Genomic DNA, 22485 nt, shown 5'->3' with positions numbered 1-22485 from the left:
TCTGTGCTGGGCTCTTTCAGTAACTCCAACAAGACAAAGACCCTGTTGTATTTTATTTTATAGATTTCAAAGGTTTTGCATGCTCTTCACTAATATTTAAAACAACATAGAAGCATATATTAAAAGCAGATATTCCTCTTCACATGTCTTCTGTTCCTGTCCCCTGCTGAATAAACACTCATAACAGGTGTGAATCCTGCATGATCATTTTCCATGCGACTGACAGACACACACACATTTTGGTTGGTTTCTATGAATAAGATCCTGCAGTTTGCTTTTATCATTATTAGTACACTTTGGACATTTTCTCACATAGTCATTCAATGTTCCTTTTTTCTGTAGAGATCCACAGAAGGGATGTGCTCTAGTTTCTTTTATTATTTGCCGTTGATGGACGTTTAGGTTGTTGTCAGTATTTAAATGCTCAATGAGTATTTGGGTGGATGTGTCTCTAGACTCTCAGAAGTGGCGTTGCTAGGAAAAGTTACACATTTAGAACACTGTTCAGTGCCTGCAAGTTGCCCTCCAAGAAGGCATACATTACTGTCATCAGTGTGTGTAAGACAGTGCCCCTTCCCTCACACACCTGTCTACATTAGTTATCCCTATTATGTATTCATTCATTCATTCATCAGATACTTTTTGCAGAGTCCCTACCTGCTAAACAGTGCACCAGGCACCCAAAACAAAACTGAGCTTCAGAGAACTGAGGTAAATTGCCCAAAGTCACACAGCTCATATGACACAGAAGTGGGTTGAAAACCACTGCAAGAGGCCGTATCCCTCTACCTTGTGCCTCTTAGCAGACTCTTCTCTCCCTGGCTTTACTGCAAGAACTTATTTCTCCTCAGAGCACATCAGATTTCAGCTTCTCTGTGATTGTAGAAAATGTGAACTGCTACAGCTCTGGCATCATCTGCAGGAAATTTATTTCCGTCAATGTTGGGAACTCACTCATCATCTTCGATGACGACTCAGGAACTCCCGTAAGGCCCGGTGCCAGTGAAGGCTGTGTGGACAATTTGCCGGTTCATGGGGGCTGGGGGTGGAAGAGGGCTAAGGACTGGTTTCCTTACCACAGCACTTTCTCTTGGAACTGTTGAGTCAGCAGCCCAGACTGAGTTCCTTGGCCGGGGTCAGGGACCCAGAGGTCAATGTCAGGGCACGAGGGAGGCAGAGATGTTGGTGAACTCCTGGGGCTGGGCAGTGGCTTGTAGCCAGGCCCAGCTGACCCAGGTGTTGGGGGATGCTCTGGTCTCAGGAACAGCCACCTCTGTCTCCCTAGAGTCCTGAGAGCTTCCTGGACAAGAAGCAGGAGGTCCACACATGGCAAGTGGGGTTTTTCACGCTGGTGCATTTCCCACGGGAGCACATCACCCTCTTATGGGACCAGAGAACCACAGTGCACATCCAGGCTGGGCCACAGTGGCAGGTAGTCACATGAGCAGTGACCCTCATGGGCCCTGTGTTCCTGCCTGGGACTGAGCCAAGCCACTGGGTGTCCTTGCAAGAGCTGTACCCTCCCCAAAGAGCCAGGAGCATCACGCCTTCTGTCCTATCTGCCCCAGCACGCTCTAGGCCCCTTCTCTGACTCTTCTATCCCTCTGCATACTGTGACCCCAGTAGTTGCTTTTGGGCCCATGACAGACACCTGGGCTCATGGCAACCCCTCTGCCCAAAGTTCACCACTGGGGCGCCAGCAACTGACCATTCTCTCTTCTTTCAGGGCCTGCTGACAGGACTCTGTGGGAACTTTGACTTAAAAACGGTCAATGAGATGAGGACCCCGGAGAACTTAGAGTTAACTAACCCCCAGGAGTTTGGTGGCAGTTGGGCTGCAGCCGAGGTAAAGCCTCTCTAAGCTGGCTCACCCCCCTCACCCGGATGGGCTCTGGTCAGCACTGAAAGAGCCTGGCTGCAGGCCAGGGGAGGGGCCTTGGTGTGAGGCTGCTCCTGCAGCAGCTCTCACAGTCTTTGATTTGGCATCCCCAGCCCTAGACTCCATCCTGTGGCCTGAGGATATGCAGCGTCCAGTCGCACAAATCAGACGCACATGTGCCCTGGACCAAACCCTGGTGGGAGGGTGGGGACTGGGAAAGAGGCACAGTCTCTGTCCTAGGAGAGATGACCATATAGTAGGGAAGATGAGGTTTGCTGAAGCATGACCATCTTACCCATGTCTGTGCGCCCAGAGCCTGGTGATAGATCTGGAACAGAGGAGAGACCAAGAGAGACCTACATAGGTTGAGGCTAATCAGAGAAGGCTTCCTGAAGGAGGTGGGACTAGTGTGATACTTAAAAGATAGACCATTTTTGGATGGATGAATGTATCAGAGAGAAGGCCTCTGACAGGGAGAATAATATTAGCAGAGGCAGAAATGACAGAGGGTACCTCTGAGGTTTGGGAGATGTCTTACTGAGGCTGCCAAACTGTGAGCTATTGGGAGAAACAACACTGAACTGAGAGAAGGAGACCTGCGTTCTTGTCTTAAATCATCCAGTGACTTGCTGGGTGACCTTGAATAAGTCCCATTTTCTCTGTGGTCCTCTGAAGTGAAGGGTCTGGGAGAGGGATAGTGAACAGATTTCACCTCATGTGACAAATCTGATCAATTAGATGAGGCTGCCTGGGAAGCTGTGTTGAGAAATACCAACACGTGTGTCTGGCTCAGCTGGAAGAATTGTGATCAATTAGTTATGTCTGCTATGGGTGCTGCATTAGAGTGGTGATATGAGTTTTACATATTTGCCTTTCCTGGTCTGAGTGATCTTATGTTCCTAGTTCTCTGTTGGGGACTATATGGAGATAAGCCTATGTAGACTGGGGTCAGAGGAACAGTTAGTCATGGTTAGTCATGGCCTGGGGCTCCATGTAGTCCTGAAGTGGGACAAGGCTGTTCTCACAGCCTCAGAAAAGTTTGCTCTAAGCCATCCCATTTTAGAGTAGCTGAGTGGGTGACCAGCCTTTATCGCTTCCCTCCTCTGACTCCCCGATGTTATTTCCCTCTCACAATAATTCCCTTGGGCATACCCTAGGGGGCTCTAGTGAAAATATAGGCCTGAGGGAGAAGATTCAGCCAACATCAGGAAATCTGTATTGGTTTTCTTTAGCTGCGTAACAACATAACTGCAGGCTTAGGAGCAGCCAACCATGCACAGGTATTATTTCACTTTCTGTGAGTCAGGAGTCAGGGCACAAGTTGACTTGGTCTCGGCTTTGTGTATCACAGGCTGCAATTAATGTATCAGCCAGGGCTGGGCTCTCATCTGAAAGTCTGAATGGTGTGGAATCTGCTTCCCTGTCTACTTGTGTGGTTATTAACAGCCAGTCCTTATTGCCATAGAACTGAGAGTTTCAGTTTTTTTTGCAAGCTGTTGGCCCAGGATGACCCTTAGCTACTAGAGACCACCCACCACTCCTGTCATCTGCCATTCACAGCCAGCAAGGGGGAGACTCCAGCCAGATGGGCTCTGCAGTCTTATGTAACATGATAATGCAATCACAGACACATAACCAGATCCATCCCTCACGTTTGCTGTCTTCTGTCACTTTGTCAGTTCGGTCCCTCCCACAGTTGAGGTCAAGGGACTATACAAGGACATGAACACCAGGAGCTGGGGATCAAGGGGTCACTCTAAGAGTCTGTCCAGCACATCAGGCAACAGGCATTTGGTGGGTAGGGAGGTCAACAACTCTGCCTTTGCCCCCTCAGTGCCCAGACACCCTTGACCCTCGAGACACATGTGTCCTGAATCCTCTCCGAGAACCGTTTGCCAAAAAGGAGTGCAGCATCCTGCTCAGTGAGGTGTTCGAGACCTGCCACCCTGTGGTGCGTGGACCCCGGCCTTGGCCACCCCTGGCCCCCTTCCTGCCTCCCTGGGAGTCCTTCTGCTCTCAGACTCCCCCACCCCCATGCCTTGGGAGAGACCCCTCAGGTCTAGAAGGAAGACCCATCTCTGTCGTTCCCCTGCCTCCAGCCTGCTCTGATGAGTCTGTCCTGTGTCCCCAGATGACCTGGGACAGAGAATCAAACAGAACTTCTGTGCCCTTTTCACACCTGTCTCAGTCTGGCTCTTTCTCCTGATCAGGAAGTTCTTTTGAATGGTGAACACAGACCCCTCGTGCTGTGGCATCGGCCTTCCCCGGGGGAGAGAGGAGAGTGAGTGCTCAGATCTGCCTGAACCCGCCAGGGCCTCAGGGCTGCTGTCAGACAGGCCTTGGCAGTCTCTGGCCCTGGCTGGGGGTCCACACCTCATGTCTGTTTCTCAGCTGCACCTCCAGCCGCTGGTTCTGATAGCCTAGGCCTGGGGAAGGAGAGAGCTTAGTTCTCAACATTGGGGTCTGCCTGGACTGTGGAGTTACCATTTCCCTCTGAGCCGGCTGCCTTTCTGCCCTCACCTGACATGGGCAGCTCGCCTCATCCTGTGGTCCCTTCACATTTATGCTGCTCCCGAGGCTGAGTGGCATCAACCAAGAACCTGTAGGGTTAACATTCAGCATCTGTCTTCTGACCTCTGACTTCTGACCTCCTCCAGGTCGATGTCACTTGGTTTTACTCAAACTGCCTGACAGACATGTGTGGGTGCAGCCGGGGCGGTGACTGTGAGTGCTTCTGTGCCAGCGTGTCCGCCTACGCCCACCAGTGCTGCCAGCATGGGGTGGCCGTCGACTGGAGGACCCCGCGCCTCTGCCGTGAGTGTCTGAGGGCAGGCCTGTGGAGTCCCCTCACTCTGGTTAGCATTTATTGAGTACTTAACTATGTGCCAGGCACCAACTGGCTTATGTGTATCATTCGTTGAATTCTTACAACTACTCTGTGAAGTAGGACTGCAGATTCCTGATTTACAGTTAGAGAAACGGGTTAGAGAGAGAGACTAAGTAACAGGCCTAAGGTCACACAGGCTGGTGGTGGGGCCAGGGCTCATCCCCAGTTGGTCTGGCTGCAAACCCATACTCTTAACCACTTTACTGGAGGAGTCAGGAGCCCTGGGTTTCAGACCCAGAGCTGCCATTTGCAAGCTGCGTGACCTCAAACAAACCCCCCAACCTCTCTGGGGCTCAGTTTTCTCATCGGAAAAGAAGGAATAGACCTGTCTCGCCAGGTTTATGGTGAGGGTCAAAAGGGACAGTGAATGTGAAAGCCCTTCGTCCGCTGAGACACACGGGGCCCATCAGAGGCAGCACCAGATAGCAGTCTTTTTTAGAGCAGTGGTGGTCTGCAAATGCTTTTGGTTGCACAATTCTATCAAGTAAAAACATTTTGAGCTCACATACATACACACAGACATACGTATGTATGCTGTTAGTAGCGTAAGTGTTTATCACAAAGCAGATACAAAAGTAAATATTTAAAAGATGAAATAAAATACATAGAAATGTAAATGATTAATTAATTGATTATTATTCATTCCTGCACACCAAAGATCTTCCTGGTGCAAGACGCCTCACTTTGGGGTACAATGGTTGTACAGGTGCTGGGCCAGACGTCTGGGTTCAGACTCAAGTTCCACCAAGTGAGGTGACATGGGGCATGTTTCTTACACTCTGAGTTGTACCTGAGGGTTAAGAGATCTGTACTGTCCTTGCAGGGGACTGTGCGATTTCAGTGAGAGAGTGCACATAACGTACTTGGCACAGAACTCTGTTCTATACCTGGGCTTGCACCATGGGGACATGGGTGCTGGCATGTCCCGAGCCCTCAGGGCTTCAGGCAGAGTGACCTTAGGAAGAAAGTAGAGCAGAATCTGCCTTTGACTTCCTTTTTCTCTGTGGTTTACCCTGAGACCCTTCCAACAAAAATGCCCTGTGTCCTAATGCAGTCTGCTTCTCCCTCTACTTCTCTGATAAAATCTTTCAGGAAGGATAAAGGAACACACATTTACTGAGGATCTACTGTGTGCCAGGCCCTGTGCTTTCCATGCATTAACTCATTTAATATTCAGGACTGGGGTGAAGCCAGTGAGGTCAGTGCCTGGAGCATAAGACTTAAGAGGATAACACAAAACTCAGTTATCAAGATAAATCACATTTTAAGACAATATTAAAAAAAATTAAAACCAATGCAAAAACACCTTCAATAGTCAAAATATCAAAATTTTGATTAATGATGGATTCAATATTATTGATTTTTCCTTTTGCCTTGGGCTCCAGTGTGGCTCAGCAAGGTCCTGTCACTGCTCTTGTCTTTATTTTAAAATTTTGATATTTTGTTCATTGTGGATATTTTGTGTTAACTTTAAAATTTTAAAAATCGTAGTAAAATATTAATGTCCTCATTCTTGAGATTTCTGATGTCCCCTTAAATTTTGCACCTGAGGTGAGCACTTGCCTTACTCTAGTCCAGGCTTCACAAGTCCATGGGGCAGATACTAGTGGTGGTCTCCATCCTATAGGGGAGGACACTAAATTTCAGAGAGGTTGAGTAACTTGTCCCAATATGCACAGCAGATGAGTGAGGGAGATGGGATTTGAACATAGGTCTGCGGGTCTCTAGAGAGCTGGCTCTTGGCGACTTCTCCAGGCGGCCTGTCATTGACTTGGTATATGCTAGAAACCAGAGACTTGGAGATCTTTTCAAGTTTAATCTTCTGAGTCCACGAGTAAGGAAAAGCACATACTTGCCCATAGCCACATGGTGGGTCAATCTCCTGGTTCCTAGTGCTCTTTCCAAAGGGCAATGCCAAATGCAAAGGAATAGTGTTGATCCTGTGAGTGAGGGTGGCCCCTTCTCAACTTTTATTCCAGATCCACTGGGTCGGCTGGCTCCTCATGGTGTTGCTCCTGCCTTTTGGTGCTCCCTGCAATGCCCCTGGCTTACCTCAGTGGACTGAGGACTCCCTGGCTGAGATGCCAGGGGAACAGGCTGTGGTTCTGTGCTGTGCCACTAGAGGGCGCATGGAGCACACACTTGGAGGAAGCTTGTCACAGCCTGATGGAAACTATACCCAGGGGCCTGAAAAAGGCTAGGATCCTGGAGGCCCTAGTCCCTTCCCACCCGAGACTTCTGTGCTTACATTCCTCCAGGACCTTCTGCAACATTTCTGATTGGATATTCCACCCCTTGATTCTATTCCCCCACTTTGGGGCCACACAAAACACTCTTCTATTCAGCATTCATTCATTCATTCATTCAAGACATACTGAATGCCTACTCCAGACCGCTCTTTGAGCTTTGTGCTAGGGGCACAGAGAGGAGCCATTGTATTTCCTACACCTTAAGACATCTAGATCCAATGACCATATCTGAATTTTGAAGTTTGGGAGGCAGGCCACCTTGGAGAAGGTGGGAGAGCTGGGATGCCAGGGTCCTTGTCCTTGTCCATCTCTCCCAGCCTTCTCAAGAAGTCTCTGTTTTCTCTCTTTCAGCATACGACTGTGACTTCTTTAACAAAGGTGAGCTCATCCTCCCCAAGTGGAGCCTTGGGAGCTGGGGCACTGCCTGCCCTGCTCTGGTGCCACAACAGTGTCAGCCATCCTGAGGCCCTGTCAGCCCTGGAAGAGCAGTGATGTGGGACAGGAAGACTCCAGCATGCAGAGAGAGCCCTGACAGTGCACGCCCGGGAATGCCCCGGAACTCTGTTTCTAGCAGCTCCTGCAGCCTCTGTCCAGAGCCCAGGCCAGGCTAGCTTCTTGGGGATGTGCTCACGCAGGGCAGCTTCACCAGGAAGTGAAAAACCCATCTACACCAACAGTCCACCCCACGGCCTTTATAATCTAGCTCATTAGGCCCGTGGGATACCATCTTGGGTTTCCTGAAGTTTTGAGTTGGCAAAGGCAAATTCAAACTGCTCTTCTGGAGGGTGGCTGGGGCAAAACCTATGGCCCAGATTCTTCTTCAAGTTCACGCAAAGTCGCAGGGTACCAGGATGTGCTCCAACTTCTGCATTAACCACGTCATGACTAAAGACTCCAGGGAAGTTAATGTCAAGTGTTAGAACAAATTAGTTAACTTCGTCCCTAGGGTTGGGGGTGCAGAGGGGAGAGAGATGTCTAGGAATAGTTTCCAGCACTGATCTTTGTGCAGTTGGGGCCAAGTTGGCCGAGTTAGATGCCCTTCAAGTCCCTGCCATTCACCTTTGACTTCTCAGGTTCCCTCTGCCCCTGCCTTTCAGGCACCATCTTGCCAGGAGCAGGCCTATATGGGTATAAGCCCAAGGCTCCATCCTTAGTTGCCTACAATATCAGATTTTGGTTTGAAAAACATCCCCTGGAGAGAATATAGTGGGTAAAACAGTGGAGGACTGACTAGACACAAGGATACCAGTTAGGGGCCCTGTGAGATGAGGGCTGCACCAGGATAGAACATGGCCATTCGCAGTGACTGCAGTCCCCCAAAAATGTTAGCCACTAGGGGCTCTTGATGGCCCCAGACCTTTAACCTCTAAAGGCACGAATCTGTAATGGGAGGATTGCAGTCTCTGCACAAGTGAGGTCTGTCTGACACCAGGCAAGACATTTCAGCAAGATAGCTCTGAGCAGAGTTTTCTCCCTTTTGTGGCATTTTGGGTGGCAGTAACTGGCAAAGGACAAGCTGTTTCTAGCATCCTCCACCCACCCATCCACCCACCCATTCCTTCTCTGCATTTCTGCCAACATTTTCTCTGGTCCAGGCCCTGGCCAGGTGGCGGGGACTCAACAGTTAATGTGCCGTCCCGGTGGTGCGCTGGGGCAGCCCACGCTTTCTGTCTAGAACCGATTGTGTGCTCTTCACATTCAGTTGATAGTTTGAAGTTGACTGCTGGTGGGAGTATTTACACCATGGAAATCAACAAACATTACCAAATGGGGTTTTGTTTGTTCGTTTTTTAAGAGCTGGTTGCTAACCATTTCCCAGCACAGCACTGCCTGCGTCCTGTCTGGTCGGGGAGACAGACATGGACCTCTGGTCAAGCTCCTCCTTGTCAGAGGTGTGACCAGCGTGGGCCGTGCTCCGACAGCTGGGGGAGCACAGGAGGAGGGAGGAGGTGCCTGTGTGGTGTGAGTGGGTGCAGGGAGCGCTTCACCAAGGAGGTGACATTTGAGCTGGGCCCCAGAGATGGAGTAGGCGTTCTCCCCAGGCACAGAACCGAAGGACCTTGCCAAGTGGGTGGGACAGCGCGAGTGGAGACACGAGGGAGGTGGGATACCACATGGCTCTTATGAGAGAAGAGCAAGAGAAGTTCAGTGTGGCAGGGGCAGGGGTGTGGGAGGTGGGGAGGTGGGCAGAGTTGGGCCATGAAGGGCCCCTGAATTCAAGCTGGGTTCTTGGATTCTATTCCTGAAGGCAAAGGGGAACCATTGAGGAGTGTGGTTAGAAAGGTGACTTGGGCACCACAATGGGGAACAGGCTCTGGAGGAGGGGGCACACCAGAAATGGGGAGGTCAGTTAGAAGGTTGCAGTTGCCTGGGAAACCCATGCCCCTGTCCAGCCTGTACTGAAAACTGCAGAATCTGAGAGACACAAAAGTGTCTGTGTCTGAAATAAGTAGATAAACATTAATGCTGAACCCAAGCCTTCCCGGTTATCCTTCAGACCTCAGGTGAGCAGAGACCAGGTCTTAATGTCTTCTCCCAGAGGCGACCTGGAAGAGCTCAGTGGCTGGAATGGCAGAGTCTCAGGCAGGGCAACAGGGCCATGGAGAGACAGCTGTGTGGGGGCTCAGATGCCTTCCAGGGGTGTCCTTGCTTCCAATATTCCTGTGAAATGATTCCGGTGCTGTGCAGAGGGTCAGTTCCCATCAGGGGCCAGCAGCCTGGGGCTCCCATCCCTTCTCCTCATCAAGGAAATCAGGGTCCCTGGGGTCTAGGGTGAGAAGTGACCAAGCGTAGCTCTCTTCCCACCTCTTGCAGGGCTGGGCAGATAGGGATGGTAAAGGCCCAGGGAGGCAGGGCTTAAACTGGACCCCCTCTCTCCAGCACTAGGCAAGGGCCCCTACCAGCTGGCCAGCTTGGCAGCCGGTGGTGCCCTGGTGGCCAGGAAGGTGGCAGGCGGTGCCGTGGTCCTGGTGAGTGCAGAGGATGTGGCGCTGGGGGACATCGTGAACTTCCTGCTGACGGCTGCGCTGTACAAGGCCAAGGCCCACGGTAAGGCCCACCCTCTGGCCCCATTCCAGCCCTTGGTGGAGGGAGGCAGGTGCCGGAGGAGGGGAGGATGTTGAGGCCTAAGCCATTGGCAGTGGCTGGAGAAACTCAGGGCTCCAATAGGTGCCCTTTCCCAGCTGAAACAGGGTTTGGAGTCAGGCTTTTAGCCCCTTCGAAGAGACACCTTCCATCTTCTTCCTGAAAAAACCAGGGAGACCAAGGTCCAGATGTACCTTTGTTCCTCGCCTTATACGACAGTTTGTTCCAGCAGAGCTGGGTGGGAGCAGCCTCTACTTCTTCTCCCCGCACCTCTCCTTATTCTCCCTTCTCTCTCCCTCCTCTTCACCCCTCCTCTGTCTCCTCCTCTCCGCTTTTCAGACTGGATAGACTTAAAATGCCGGAGGGGAGCTGGCTGATATATTGACTCCAGTGAGACCTTCTCTTGTGAGTGGGGAGGGGCTGGCTCCTGATTTGCTCAGGCTGTGATGTAGGTTCTGGGCTGGCCGGTCACACAGACGGAGGCACACCTGGAACCAGCCAGCCTTCTGGGTCTCCGACTGCCAGCAGACCTGAAGGGCTTAGCCGTAGCAGCCACTGTCTTCTCCTCAGAGTTCAGTAGTGCCTGAGGGGTGGCAGGACCTTGCCTGGTGGAGAGTGACCCCGAGTGGTGTTTGTGTTGGGCCCTGAGCCAGTCAAGGCCTCAGTTCAATAGTGCTAGGAAGCCTTCTCTTCTGTGGTCATTTGTGCGTGTCGTAGTGTGTGGTCACTGTGATCTGGGTTTCTCCCCACAAATCCTGTTGGCCTCATCTAGTCAGTACCTCCGTAATCACAGGGACGGTCCTTACAGCCAGTCCCAGCATCGACTGATGTCTTGAACCAAGACATGTCTCAGAGCATTCATCCCAATCTAAGAATGTTAGTTCCCAGATTCTCACAGTCTGTCTGTGATTTATCTAGTTGTGAGGGTAATCATCTCTCTCTCTTTTTCCCTCCCTCTCTCTTTCTCCCTCCCTCTCTCCTTGCCTCCCTTCCTTTCACTGATCCCCATTCCCATGCTGGGCACAGAGCTGAGCACAGGGGAGTCAGTGATGTAAGAGACACCATCCCTGCCCACTGAAGACGACAGTCCCATCCAGGGCATAGACAGGTCAAAAACAGTTACAATGCCTGTGGGAAGGAGGAGCCCCTAACTTAGTCTTGGGGAGTTAGGAGAGGCATCTTAGGATGAAGCATGTTTCCCTGGGGGGTTGGAAAGAGCCAGAGAGGGTCTTAAAAGCCAACTTCAGAAGTTGAGCCTTTGTGCTGAGGGCAGCAGGGAAGGGCTTTGAAGAGGGGAGGGCCACCTTAGCTCCTGCCCAGCCCAGGCACAGCCAGCATCTCCAGCTGAGGTGGTGTTCACAGTGGTGTGAGTGGGGGTACAGTAGGAGAAGCCAGGAAGAATGACATCACTCCATAAGGAAATCTGGCAGTGAGGAGCCAGGGACCAGGCCACAGGAGGGCCGGAAGCACCCCCATCACCCCAAAAGAGAACACTTCCTCCCTAGACCTTCCTGACCCCCCCCCCCAGATCTGTGTGGTCCTGCTTGAAGAAGGAAGGATGTCTTACAAACTCTGAGATGCAATATCAGCTTAGTGGGAATTTTCTGTTCCCCAGTCAATATTTTAGTCTAGTAAGTAAGGTCTAGTCCAAAGTGGGTGTTGATTTTCCAGTGGTTTTATGGTATGTTAAGCAGAACCCTGGAGAAGCCTGGCTTTGGAGAATGTCACTGTGAACAGGATGCCCCGAGGCTGTGAAGGCCAGCCTCCATCTCAGTCAGACCTGGGTCTCCTGGGCAGCTGGGGGCAGGGCCCAGCGAGGGTCCAGGCTCTCACCCTCATCCTGTTCTCCTTCCCTGTGCCATGCCCAGGGTACTGGGGCAACAGAAGAGAAAGTGCCTTCCAGGTGAGATCTGGGGTGGCAACATGGAGGAAGTGTCCCTTGAATTTGGCCTTGAAGGATGGGAAAGATTGTAATGGGAAGAAATAGAGAGCAGAAAATGTCACAGAGAGGAGGACTCAGCAGTCATTTAGGCCTGAGCCTCTCACTCTCGGGGTCTTGATGTCCTATGGGATGTACTAAAGGGACACGAACCACAACCTGGCACATCTCACTGAAGTATCAACTTCATCTAAAGATTTTTGGGAGAGGTTACTTATTTATTAATTATAATAGCTCACCCTTTTGTAGCACCTACCATGTGCTGGGCACTGTTCTAAGTCCTTCATGTGTAATAATTCATTTAATCCTCACAACAACCTGTATCTGAACTGTGCCAGTGTGCCTCCTGAACAGAGAGTTTAAAAGAGAAATAAAATTTAAAGAATAAAAGGTGAAAACCACTTGATTGTTTAAGGTAAAACTTTCTACAGTCTTCTGTATGCACAGTTCCACATCCACACATTCAACCAATCATGGGTGGAACTTCAGATGTGAAACCTATGGATATGGATAGCCGCTATACTGGGCCATTTTATGTAAAAGACTTGAGCATCGTGGATTTGGTATCCGCCCACGGTGGGTACCAAGGGATGACTGTACTTCAGGTTCTGGCTTTCAGCCTCTCCCCTGTTAAGAGGACTTCAGGACAAATGATTGAGACCTTGATCTAGACCAACCCCATTCTTCACAAAGGAGGAAGCTGAGACCCAGAGGGAAGTGGGAAGTGGAAAGTGACTTGCCTGAGTCACCCAGCGAGGGACTTAATGCTCTTCCCCTCTGGTCTGCCCCGAGCCCACTCCCTGGGGCTGGCTGTGCAGTGGTTAAGAGCCTGGGCTCCAATCCTGCCTCCCACACCCACCATCATGTGACTCTCGGCCTCACTTATGTCATCTGTAAAATGGGGATAACAATGTCATTGCTTTCTAACCTGTTGTGGAATTTGCTTGTTCATTATGTTTGGCACCACCCCCATGCCACTTGAATGTAAGCTCCATGAGGACAGAGTTTTTGTCCTTTTGTTCCCTGTTGTGTACCCAGTGGCTAGAACAGTGCCTGGCACATGGAGGGCCCTCAGTAACATTAGCTGTCGAATGAATGAATTCACAGTTCACAAGGCTTTCTTGGGATTTAATAAAACCAGCAGGTAGAGGGCCTACTTAACATCTTGCTTGGCATGGAGTTTAAGTCCTTGATAAATAACAGTTGTTGTTGACATTAATAATGAATTCATCCTCCAGTTACCCCATATCTTCTCCCAGCTTCCCAGGGAGGTCTAACAGGAATGCTACACAGTCCCTCTAGGGAACACAGGGGAGGGGGCCTTTCACACACTGTTCATCCCTCACAGCCTAGAGGCGTTAATTCACTTGCCCACAGCACAGCCAGCGTGGCAGGCAGGGACTTAGAACACCTGCTCTGGATTTGGGGACTGACCCTGCAGGACCCTGTTGGAGGGGATCCACGCAGCAGCAAGCCCCATTCTCTAGAAGCAGGCTCTTGTGGAGACAAGAGAAGACAGCAGAGCCCAGCTCTGGGCCTCTGGGCAAGCCCCTTCCCATCTCTGGGACAGTTTTCCCCTCCGTGGCTTGGGCTCAATGTCCCCACATCCACCAATTCTGACTCTTCAGGATTCTGTGAGGATCAGGACCAAGAAAACTGAAACCTGGCAAATCAGCAAACCACCCCTTGTCTAGTGCCCTTGTCTAGTGTCTAGCTCCACAGAGCGGCTGTAACCCTGACAGCCACTAGCACAGTACCCGGAGGGTCCTCAGAAATGTTTGCAGGAGGGAGGAAGCAGGGAGGGAAGGTGGAGAGAGGGAAAGAGGGAGGAAGAAAGGAAGGAAGGAATGAAGGAAGGAGAGAAAGAAGGAGGGAATAGTTCAGTCTCCTCCCGGAGGCTCCGTAGTTGGGGCTTTAACCCTCTGCCTTCCCTCCCTCGGGTGGAGGTTGTGTGTGCAGAGGGGCGGCCTGCAGGCAGGGATAGGTGGGCTGAGGAGGGGTGCGGCAGGCCTGGAGGAGGAGGACCAGTCCTGAGTCGCTGTGAGTGCAGCCTGGTGCCTGGGGGTCTGCCCCATGCCTGTCTGGACCCCCCTCTCTGTGCTGACCTTACCCCCGCTCTCTTTGCAGACCCGGATATGGTGTCCCTGGAGGCAGCGGACAGACCCAACTTCTTCCTCCACGTCACGGCCAACGGGTCTCTGGAGCTGGCAAAGTGGCAGGGCAGCGATGCCTTCCACCACCATGCCTCCTTCTTGCTGCACCGGGGGACGTGGCGAGGGGGCCTGGTGGCCCTGGAATCCCTGGTGGAGCCCAGGGCCTTCCTTTCCGTGTCGGGCTCGGTGCTGGCCCTGCGGCTGTACGAGCACACGGAGGCGTTCCGCCGGGGCTCGCTCTTCCGCCTCCTGGGTAGGTGTCTGCCCAGCCGGCCGTCAGTCATCTCAGCCCCTCACTCAACTGCCCTCTCCCACCTTACCCTTCCAGTTGCCCCCAACAGCTGGAGCCCTCACTCTCCTATCACAGAGAGGCCACATGGGTGCCACCCCTGAGTTGGGAGGTGGCGCAGCCTCCGTGTTGGTTGCCTATGTAGCCATGGGCAGTGTGCCTTGGGGCCCAGCCAGCTTCCTGGGTCCTGCCTCTCCCGCAGGCCATTTACACAGTCTAAAAATAGGGCAGCCTTTGTGGAACTGAGAAAAGTGATCATCGTGGTCGCGGCTTGCCTAGCCTGCTGGCTCAGGTTTCTTGCTGATGGGGGCACATGCCTGCCCTGTGAGCTCAAAAACTGGCCCGTGGGGCACCAGCTGTGGAACCCACAGCCCTCCTGTCCCCTATGGGAGGTCCAGGACTCTGAGTGGTGATGGGGCAGCTTCATGCCCTCTCCAGCCAAGTCCATCAGGTTCCAGGGCTTTGCCATCCCCCTGACAGGTGGGTCAGCCCCAAAAGTAGTTCTCTGCTTGAACTCTGGAGAAAGGGATCACAATTTATTCATTGCTCCAGATTGGCCTCCCTGTCCTGCACATGCACACGTGTGTTCACGCCTGTGATGGGGGCACCCGTGCTGTATGAATGGATCCATTTCCATGCACATATGTGTAAATATATCCCCAGTCAGCCTGTCATTTGTCATCCCCCATCCCCGCCCAGGGCCAGGCCAGCTCATCCTTAAATTCAGGGGTCATCTGTGGAGTCCACCAGTGAGCCCCGCCCAGGACAGATCCATCACTGGCTGTGATGGCAGGACTTGAGTCCCTTGCTGGAAGACACTGGGCAGGGTGAGATAAGCCCAGGCTTTGAAGCCAGACAGCCTTGGGTTTGAACTTTGATCCTGGTCCTTGGCACTTGGAGGAGACTCCCCACCCCGACTCTGTTTCTTCAACTGTACAGTGGGGAGATCAGAAGGTTGTCGTGAGAATTTATTGTATCTCCCGGACTTTGCTCTGGGCCTGGCTCATAGTAGGTGCTCCCCAGATGTAAGTTCTGAGTTCTGGTCTCCAGGATCTTAGAAAAGCAGGATTCTTCACAGTCAGCGCAGTGTGGGGACTGGGGAGTCAGGACAGGGCTGCCCAGGCAGGGCTGCCCCTCCTTTCCAGCTCAGGCTGCCAGTCACTTGTGCCAACAAGTGTGGTCTGGGGTCTTGTCTGCCTAGAAGCCCCCTATCAGCTCCAGACTTTCCTTGAGAATCCTTCATTTGTCAAGGCACTGGTAACTGGCCTTTTTCAAGGAAATCTCTGGGAAAATTTAAAATTCCCAGTATCTTCTGTGCTCAGTTTTGTCATCTATAAAATGGGGATAATAATAGTGTCCCTTCATAGGATTATTGTGAGGATTAATGAGTAAATACTTGTGAAGTATTGAGTGTAATGCTTGGTGCTATTTAAGAGTTGGCTGTTGTTATTACTGTTAGCCACCAATGTCTCAGGGGGGCAAGCCTGGCTACCAAGGGCCCAGAGGGGCAGGGTGATGTGAGCCAGCTTTATGGAAAGATCAGGGGTCCCAGCCTTCTCTTTGGCCACCCCTCAAAGCCCAACTCCAACTGCTCACTCCAGAGCCCCCCATGGTCTTCAGCCCCTCCACCAAGTTCCCAGAGTCCCATCTCAAGGATCCCCCAGGCATGAATGCTAGCTCTCAGGAGTATGGTTTCCCTTCAGGTTGGCTTTTATTTTATTTTATTTGTCTTCACTGCATGAGTCTATATATCTCTTCCACGGAGCAAGGTGGGCATGGGCTGAGCTGGGATGACCTGTGTGCTCTGGCACCTGACCAGGAGCTGGTGCCCAGTCTCAGTCAGTCTTGGGACCCTGGGTTGGGTCGCCTTTCCAGATGCCAAGCCCTCTGGGGCTGTCTACTCCACCTTTGAGTGGCACTATGACGCCTGTGCCAGCCCCTGCTTCCAAACCTGCCGGGACCCACGGGCAGCCAGCTGCCAGGACGTGCCCAGGTGAGGTGGCATGGAGTCATGTTGTGTATGCCAGTGTGTTTGAGCATACAGCTGTGTGAATGGGCTTGTATGCAGTCTGTGGGCACAGGCATGACCATGTTGTGTGTATTCACATGTACTTGTGTGTGTATGTTTCCTGCACTGGCTATGGGGTTGCGGGTGAACCTGCCTGATATCGGCGTATGTGAATATCAGTTTGTGAATATGTGCATGTAGCTGAACCCTGTGTGTGTTCATGTGGGTGTACATGGGTAGCTGTTGGTGCACAGCTATATACACAGCTTTGTGTGTACATGCATATGAGCTGCATGTATTTGGCTGTTGGTGCAGCTGGGTGTGTGTGCGTGAGGGTGTGTACACTGATGTTTTGGTAGTCTGTGTGGACATATATGTATCTGTGTGAATGTAAGTCCTGCTGGCTTGGAGGAGGTACGTGAGAATGTGCCTAAATGGAGACTCGTGTGCATGTGCGAGTGTGTGCATGAGTGTGTGCATAACCAGACCTTGTTCGTGTTTCCCCTCTCAGTCTGAGGGACAGGAGTGTGCAGAATGCATATGTGTGCAGATGTGCTCCTGAACACAGTGTCTCTGTGGAGGTTCATGTGAGTGTATGTGTGATTAGTGTGCACGCGTGCGCGCACACACACACGTGTGTCATAAGAAAGGATGAGGCCTGTGCTCAGTCCAGGTGAGAAGAAGTAACTCTCTCCATGCTCCAGACCGCTGACTGGCTCCCTGCTCTGTCCTCAGGGTGGAAGGCTGTGTGCCTGCATGCCCTATCCCCAAGGTCCTGGATGAAGTCACCCAGAGATGCGTCTACTTAGAGGACTGTGAGTGGCCTGGACTTCTCATCCCTTCTTGGATGTCCTGTAAATCCCCCGGATCTCATTGGCCAGTCATGCTCACCAGAGCCCCAGGTCCCTGGAGAAGGAGGGTCAGCATAGGGGCCTCTGGAAGGAGAACACTATGGAGCAGGCAGGGACCTCACCTAGTCCATTCTCCCCATTTCACAGAGAGAAAAAGTGAGGCCCATGTGGGGAAGGGACTGGCTTGCAGTCATGTGCTGAGAATGCTGGGCAGCCAGACTTAGACGTCAAGTCTCTTGGCTCTGGGCTCAGGGTTTGGGGTGTGGGGTGGAGTCCAGAACTGCTGACTTCCGAGTCATCCACACCACATGCAGCTGCCCCCGGGTTGGTCAGGCAGCCCAACTGGGCCTCAGAAGCTGCCTACCCCACCTCACCAAGGGTGCCAGGCCGGGAGCCCCACACCACAGCCCCGCCCAGTGATGACCCCCTAAGGCAGCAGTTGCCCCACTGACTGACCTCTTCTCTTGTCTGCCCCAGGTGTGGAGCCTGCAGTTTTGGTTCCCACAGAGGCCCTTGGCAATGAGACTCTGCCTCCCAGTCAAGAGCTGCCCACTCCCAGTGATAAGGAGCTACAGTTTCCACAGGAAGCGCCCGGTGCCCCATCCCACAGGCCAGCGCTCACACCAGCTGCCTCACCCACCACAGCCCTGAACCCACCGGAGGCAGCCACTGAGGGGCCAACGCTGTCTCCAGGCCTCACTCAGGCGACGCTGCGGCAGCCACTGGGGATGACCACATCTAACCTCCCTGCCCACCCCACAGAAGCCCCAGCCAGCAAGGGAGTGACTGCCAGCCACCTGGCCAGCCCCCGTGCCCTAGAGCCCTCATCCTTCCCTCTTCCACAGCAGATGCCCACATCTGGCATGGGGTCGGGTGCCATGGAGACGACCAGGGTGACTTTGATCTTTGCGGGGAGCCCCAACATCACAGTCTCCTCCCTGTCGCCCCCTGCACCTCGCGTCTCTCTCGTGACCAAAGCTGTGACAGTCCTAGGCCTTGGCTTCTTGCCTGTTAAGACAACACCCCTCCAGCCCTTTCCGAGCCTGGAGTTGCCTTCAAGTCCCTCCTCCAGGCCTGTGGCTTCCCCTGCAGTGCCCTCTAGGCCTCCCACTTCCTCAGGATCCCATGAAGCATCACAGACACCTGCAATAACGAAGGTCATGAATGGGACAGGAATCCCCCACCCAGTACAGGCCCAGAGTGTTCCCAGTCCCAGCATCCCCCCAGCTGAGGCTACAACAGCAGCAGAACAGATTCCTGTCAGTCCCCTGGCAACCAAGAGAGTGGAGACGGTGCCATCCACAGAGAAGGTCCCACCTAGGCCTGGCCAGCCCATGGGCCCACCAACACCCTCATTTCCAAGCCCATTCCCCACTGCCCCGCCCCACCCCGCCCAGCATACCACTATGGCCACCAGGCCTCCGGCCCTGCCCTCGGGGACCGCAGTTGCTGCCAGCCTGTCCACAACTGCTCATGGGCTCGGGGCCACACCCTTCCCATCTCTGGAGTCAACTCGGCCCCCCCAGCTCCTCTCTGGCGTGCCTCGTGATACCAGTCTGCCCCTGGCCAAGGTGGGCACGTCTGCCCCAGTGGCCACAGCCAGCCCCAAGGGCCCTGCCATCACTGTCCCACTCCAGCAACAGGCCACATCTCTCGCCATGGCCACGACTCCACCTGCTCAAACACTTGGCCCAGCACAGCCTCTCACCCCGGCTGTCGTGGCCCAGGTGCACCCACCCAGTCATGTGGTCCCTACGGCAACAGGCACAGCTCCAGGCCTACTTCTGGGGGCCACACTGCCAGCCTCTGGGGTTGTGGCTGTGGCTGAGGGAGTGGCCCCCACAGTATCTGTTGCCCCACGAAAAAGCACCACAGAGAAGATGGCCATCCTGTCCAAGCAAGTGTCTCTGCCCACCTGGATATATGGCTCTGCCCAGTGGGGCCCCACAGAGCTCACGCCCGCTGTGGCCCACACTCTCGCTACCTTGGTGACAGAGCTAGAGGGCCCCTGGGCTGGCACAGTACCACCAGTGCCCACGTCCTATCCGCCCAGCCGAGTCTTGGCCAGGACGGCCTCCCAAGAGAGCTCTCTGGTTCTGCTTCCCCAGCTGGTTGAGGCCCATGGCACCTCGGCAGGACCTCAGGCCCCAGCAGAGCCGGAGGGAGAGGCCACCACCAAGCAGTTTGGGCGCTCAGCCCCGGCCCAGAGCATCTCGGAGGGTTCATCTGAGGCCTTGGCAACTACCACTGAAGCCAATACGTCTGCCATCTGTGTTGTGAGTTGACTTGTCAGAGTTCTGCCCCTGTACGTAGACCCTCCATACCTTCCCTCCTCCTGTGCCCCAGGGCTTGGACACCATCATGCTCTCACTTTCCTCAAGGCTGGCTACAGCTTCTTATCCAGCTGCCCAGCTGCCAGATGGTGGTTTAGTCACCATCCTCACCCTTTCCCCAAGCTTCTGGAGCCTGAAAAATCCTCCAGGCTCCTCCGGGCCCCTGATGCCACAGCAGATCCCACCATGCCCCATCCTGGGCCCAGGGACCTATTGGATGGCTTGGTGTGACATCCAGAGTGTGACAGCATGGTGTGCAGGTGTGGACATTGCATGTCTGTGTCTGCATACCCATTTGTGAACCCATTTGTGTTTACATGTATGGGACTCCACGTGAGCACTCGTCTGTCTGTATGTGTGTTCTCGTGCCTGTGATATATGGTGTTGCAAGATCTGCACATCTCTAAGAAATAGATAAAGAGTGTGTATGTGTGGGTGCGCTTGCGTTTCTATGAGTCTGAGCTATCAGGTCTGTGTACCCGGAGCTCTCTGCAAGGCCAGGCAGATATGCAGACATCTCTGGGACTCAGGCCTCTCACCCCATTCTCATGCTTAGCCCAGTCCCAAGCCCCTGATGGTGTGTTGGGTGGGCGGAGGGAGGGTAAAGGCACTATTCCCTCATAGTTGTGTCTCAGGGTCCCCTGCCTGCTAGAACCTAAAAGGGTAAGGATTTGTATGGTCCCAAGGGGGTCACTCAGGCTGTTCCTCCACCCTGTGCTCCAGCCAATTGCCGAGCAGGACTGCGTCCGCCACATCTGCCTGGAGGGTCAGCTGATCCGAGTGAACCAGTCAGAACACTGTCCCCAGGGCGCTGCACCTCCTCGCTGTGGGGTCCTGGGCCTTGCTGTGAGGGTGGGCGGGGACCGCTGCTGTCCGCTCTGGGAGTGTGCCTGTGAGTCCTGGGGTCCAGTGATGCCTCCCATGTCTTCCTTGTACCCCTACCCCAGTGTGACCTTGTACCCCTTACCTGTGTGCTCCGTGGCCTCAAGTTAACCCTGACGTGAAAGCACTCTCCAGTGTGACCCCTGACCTGGTAGATTTCCTACTCTTGTGACCTCTGATCTCTTAGTGACCCTGTAGCCCCCATGGCCTCTGAATCACCTAGGAAAAGGCCTTGGCCCCGGGTGCATCTGTTTATTCTTTTTGTCCCTGCCTTCCCCTAGGCCGGTGCTCAGTCTTCCCTGATCTGAGCTTTGTCACCTTTGATGGGAGCCATGCAGCCCTGTTCAAGGAGGCCATCTACATCCTTAGCCAGAGCCCTGAAGAAATGGTCACTGTCCATGTTCTTGACTGCAAAAGTGCCAACCTGGTGACTACCCGCCCCCTAGCCCTTCCCTTCCTGCCGGGGCCTTGGGATCTGTTTAGGTTTGGAGGGAGACTGAGCAGTGAGTTGGGTTTTGAGGCATTATCAGAAGCTAGGACAGAGGTGGAGGCCCCTTGGTCTCTCAGGGGTCTCCTGGAATCCTGTTTGGGGAAAGGGTGAATGGAGCGCCACCCCCAGCCATCCTAGGGCCTGCACCATTTCCAGCTCATCTCCACTGCCTAGGCCCCTGTGGGTGGCCCTGAAATGCAGAGGAACTGAGATACCACCTCAAAGATGTAGCCTGTGGTTAAGGGTGACAGCTGTAGGGAATCACCCACTAGGATACCCCCAGGAGCCAGGTGGAAGGAGGCAGCTTTTTTTTTTTTTTTTGACTGGGCTTGCAGGAGGTCAGATGGAACTGGAATGTTCTCTGGGCTTCTGTGCACCATCTGCACATCCCCAGTGGGTGCCCCTGGCCTACTGAGGGAGGATTGAGGGGAGAGTTTCCACCCAGGAGGAGGAGGCAGCAGAACTGGGCTCCGGGTTGATGAGGGCTGGGTTCTCTCTGCAGGGGCACCTGAACTGGCCCCCGTTCTGTCTGGTGATGCTGAACATGACTCACCTGACCCATCAGGTCACCGTTGACCACTTCAAACGGAAGGTGAGTGCATCAGAGAGCCGACCCCTGGGACAGAAGAGCAGTCAGGCCAGGTGGCGTGTCCAGGGGTGGAGGGGCTTTGAGGCTTATTCACAACTGAGGTAAAGATGGGGAAGGACCCTCTAAAAGAAAAACAGTGCAAAATTAGGTATATTTGGAGTTGATTTTAATTAGAATATTTGTGGCCAATCTAACATCAGGGGAGGATATGTTCCAGGAGGAATATTGTAACAGAGAAGAAGTTAAATGGTCAGAGACAGTAGTCTTAAATGATTGTGGTTAAAATACCCTATGTCTGCGATTTTTACAAGAATATATGGCAATGGGACACATTACTAGGGCCCTTCTAAGAAGGGGACTGTATAAGTGAGGAGCCCTGAATTTAAGCTTCATTAGCTCTACATTATGCACACCTCTGTCAAGGAGGCCGGTGCCCAACCACAGTGCATCCCTGTGTGGGGTACCCTCTCCGAGGGCCCTGCCTTTGCTCTTCCACAGGTGTGTGAGCAGGGCTCACTCACTTCCTCAGGTCCCAAAGTCCTGACTCTCCCCATCTATTCTTGAGCCAAGACCTGCAGCCTTCTTACTGGAATCTGTCCTTGAACACTGAACACAGAGGCCACACCTTGTGAGACTCAGGAGTGGAGCTCTGGGCAGTGGGTTTTCCATGAGATGGAGGCTTAAATATAAAACTCCCTGGGTTAAATTTTTTTCCATTAAAAAGAACAGAATAATTTACCTATAGAAAAATTCACCGTTGTTAGTGTGCAGGTCTGCAAGTTTTAATAGTTGTGTAACCACCACCACCATCAAGCATCAAACACTGCCCCATGCCATTTTGTTGTCAAGCCT

General features: G+C 53.1%; 1 protein-coding gene across 1 annotated transcript in view; it reads left to right on the top strand.

The window, feature by feature from the left end:
- OTOG (otogelin) overlaps window positions 1–22485 on the top strand; it is an 84471-nt gene that overhangs the window by 38609 nt on the left and 23377 nt on the right. The window contains exons 25-38 of the mRNA XM_064492535.1: window positions 852–986; window positions 1286–1432; window positions 1727–1846; window positions 3714–3830; window positions 4537–4693; window positions 7367–7393; window positions 9896–10063; window positions 14166–14444; window positions 16356–16473; window positions 17224–17303; window positions 17817–19615; window positions 20396–20564; window positions 20836–20981; window positions 21547–21636. Coding sequence (XP_064348605.1) covers window positions 852–986; window positions 1286–1432; window positions 1727–1846; window positions 3714–3830; window positions 4537–4693; window positions 7367–7393; window positions 9896–10063; window positions 14166–14444; window positions 16356–16473; window positions 17224–17303; window positions 17817–19615; window positions 20396–20564; window positions 20836–20981; window positions 21547–21636 — 3552 coding nt within the window. The remainder of the gene's footprint in view (window positions 1–851; window positions 987–1285; window positions 1433–1726; window positions 1847–3713; window positions 3831–4536; window positions 4694–7366; window positions 7394–9895; window positions 10064–14165; window positions 14445–16355; window positions 16474–17223; window positions 17304–17816; window positions 19616–20395; window positions 20565–20835; window positions 20982–21546; window positions 21637–22485) is intronic.

This window comes from Camelus dromedarius, chromosome 12 (assembly GCF_036321535.1).
Source record: "Camelus dromedarius isolate mCamDro1 chromosome 12, mCamDro1.pat, whole genome shotgun sequence".
Taxonomy (NCBI): domain Eukaryota; kingdom Metazoa; phylum Chordata; class Mammalia; order Artiodactyla; family Camelidae; genus Camelus; species Camelus dromedarius.
This window is presented reverse-complemented; position numbering and strand designations above follow the sequence as displayed.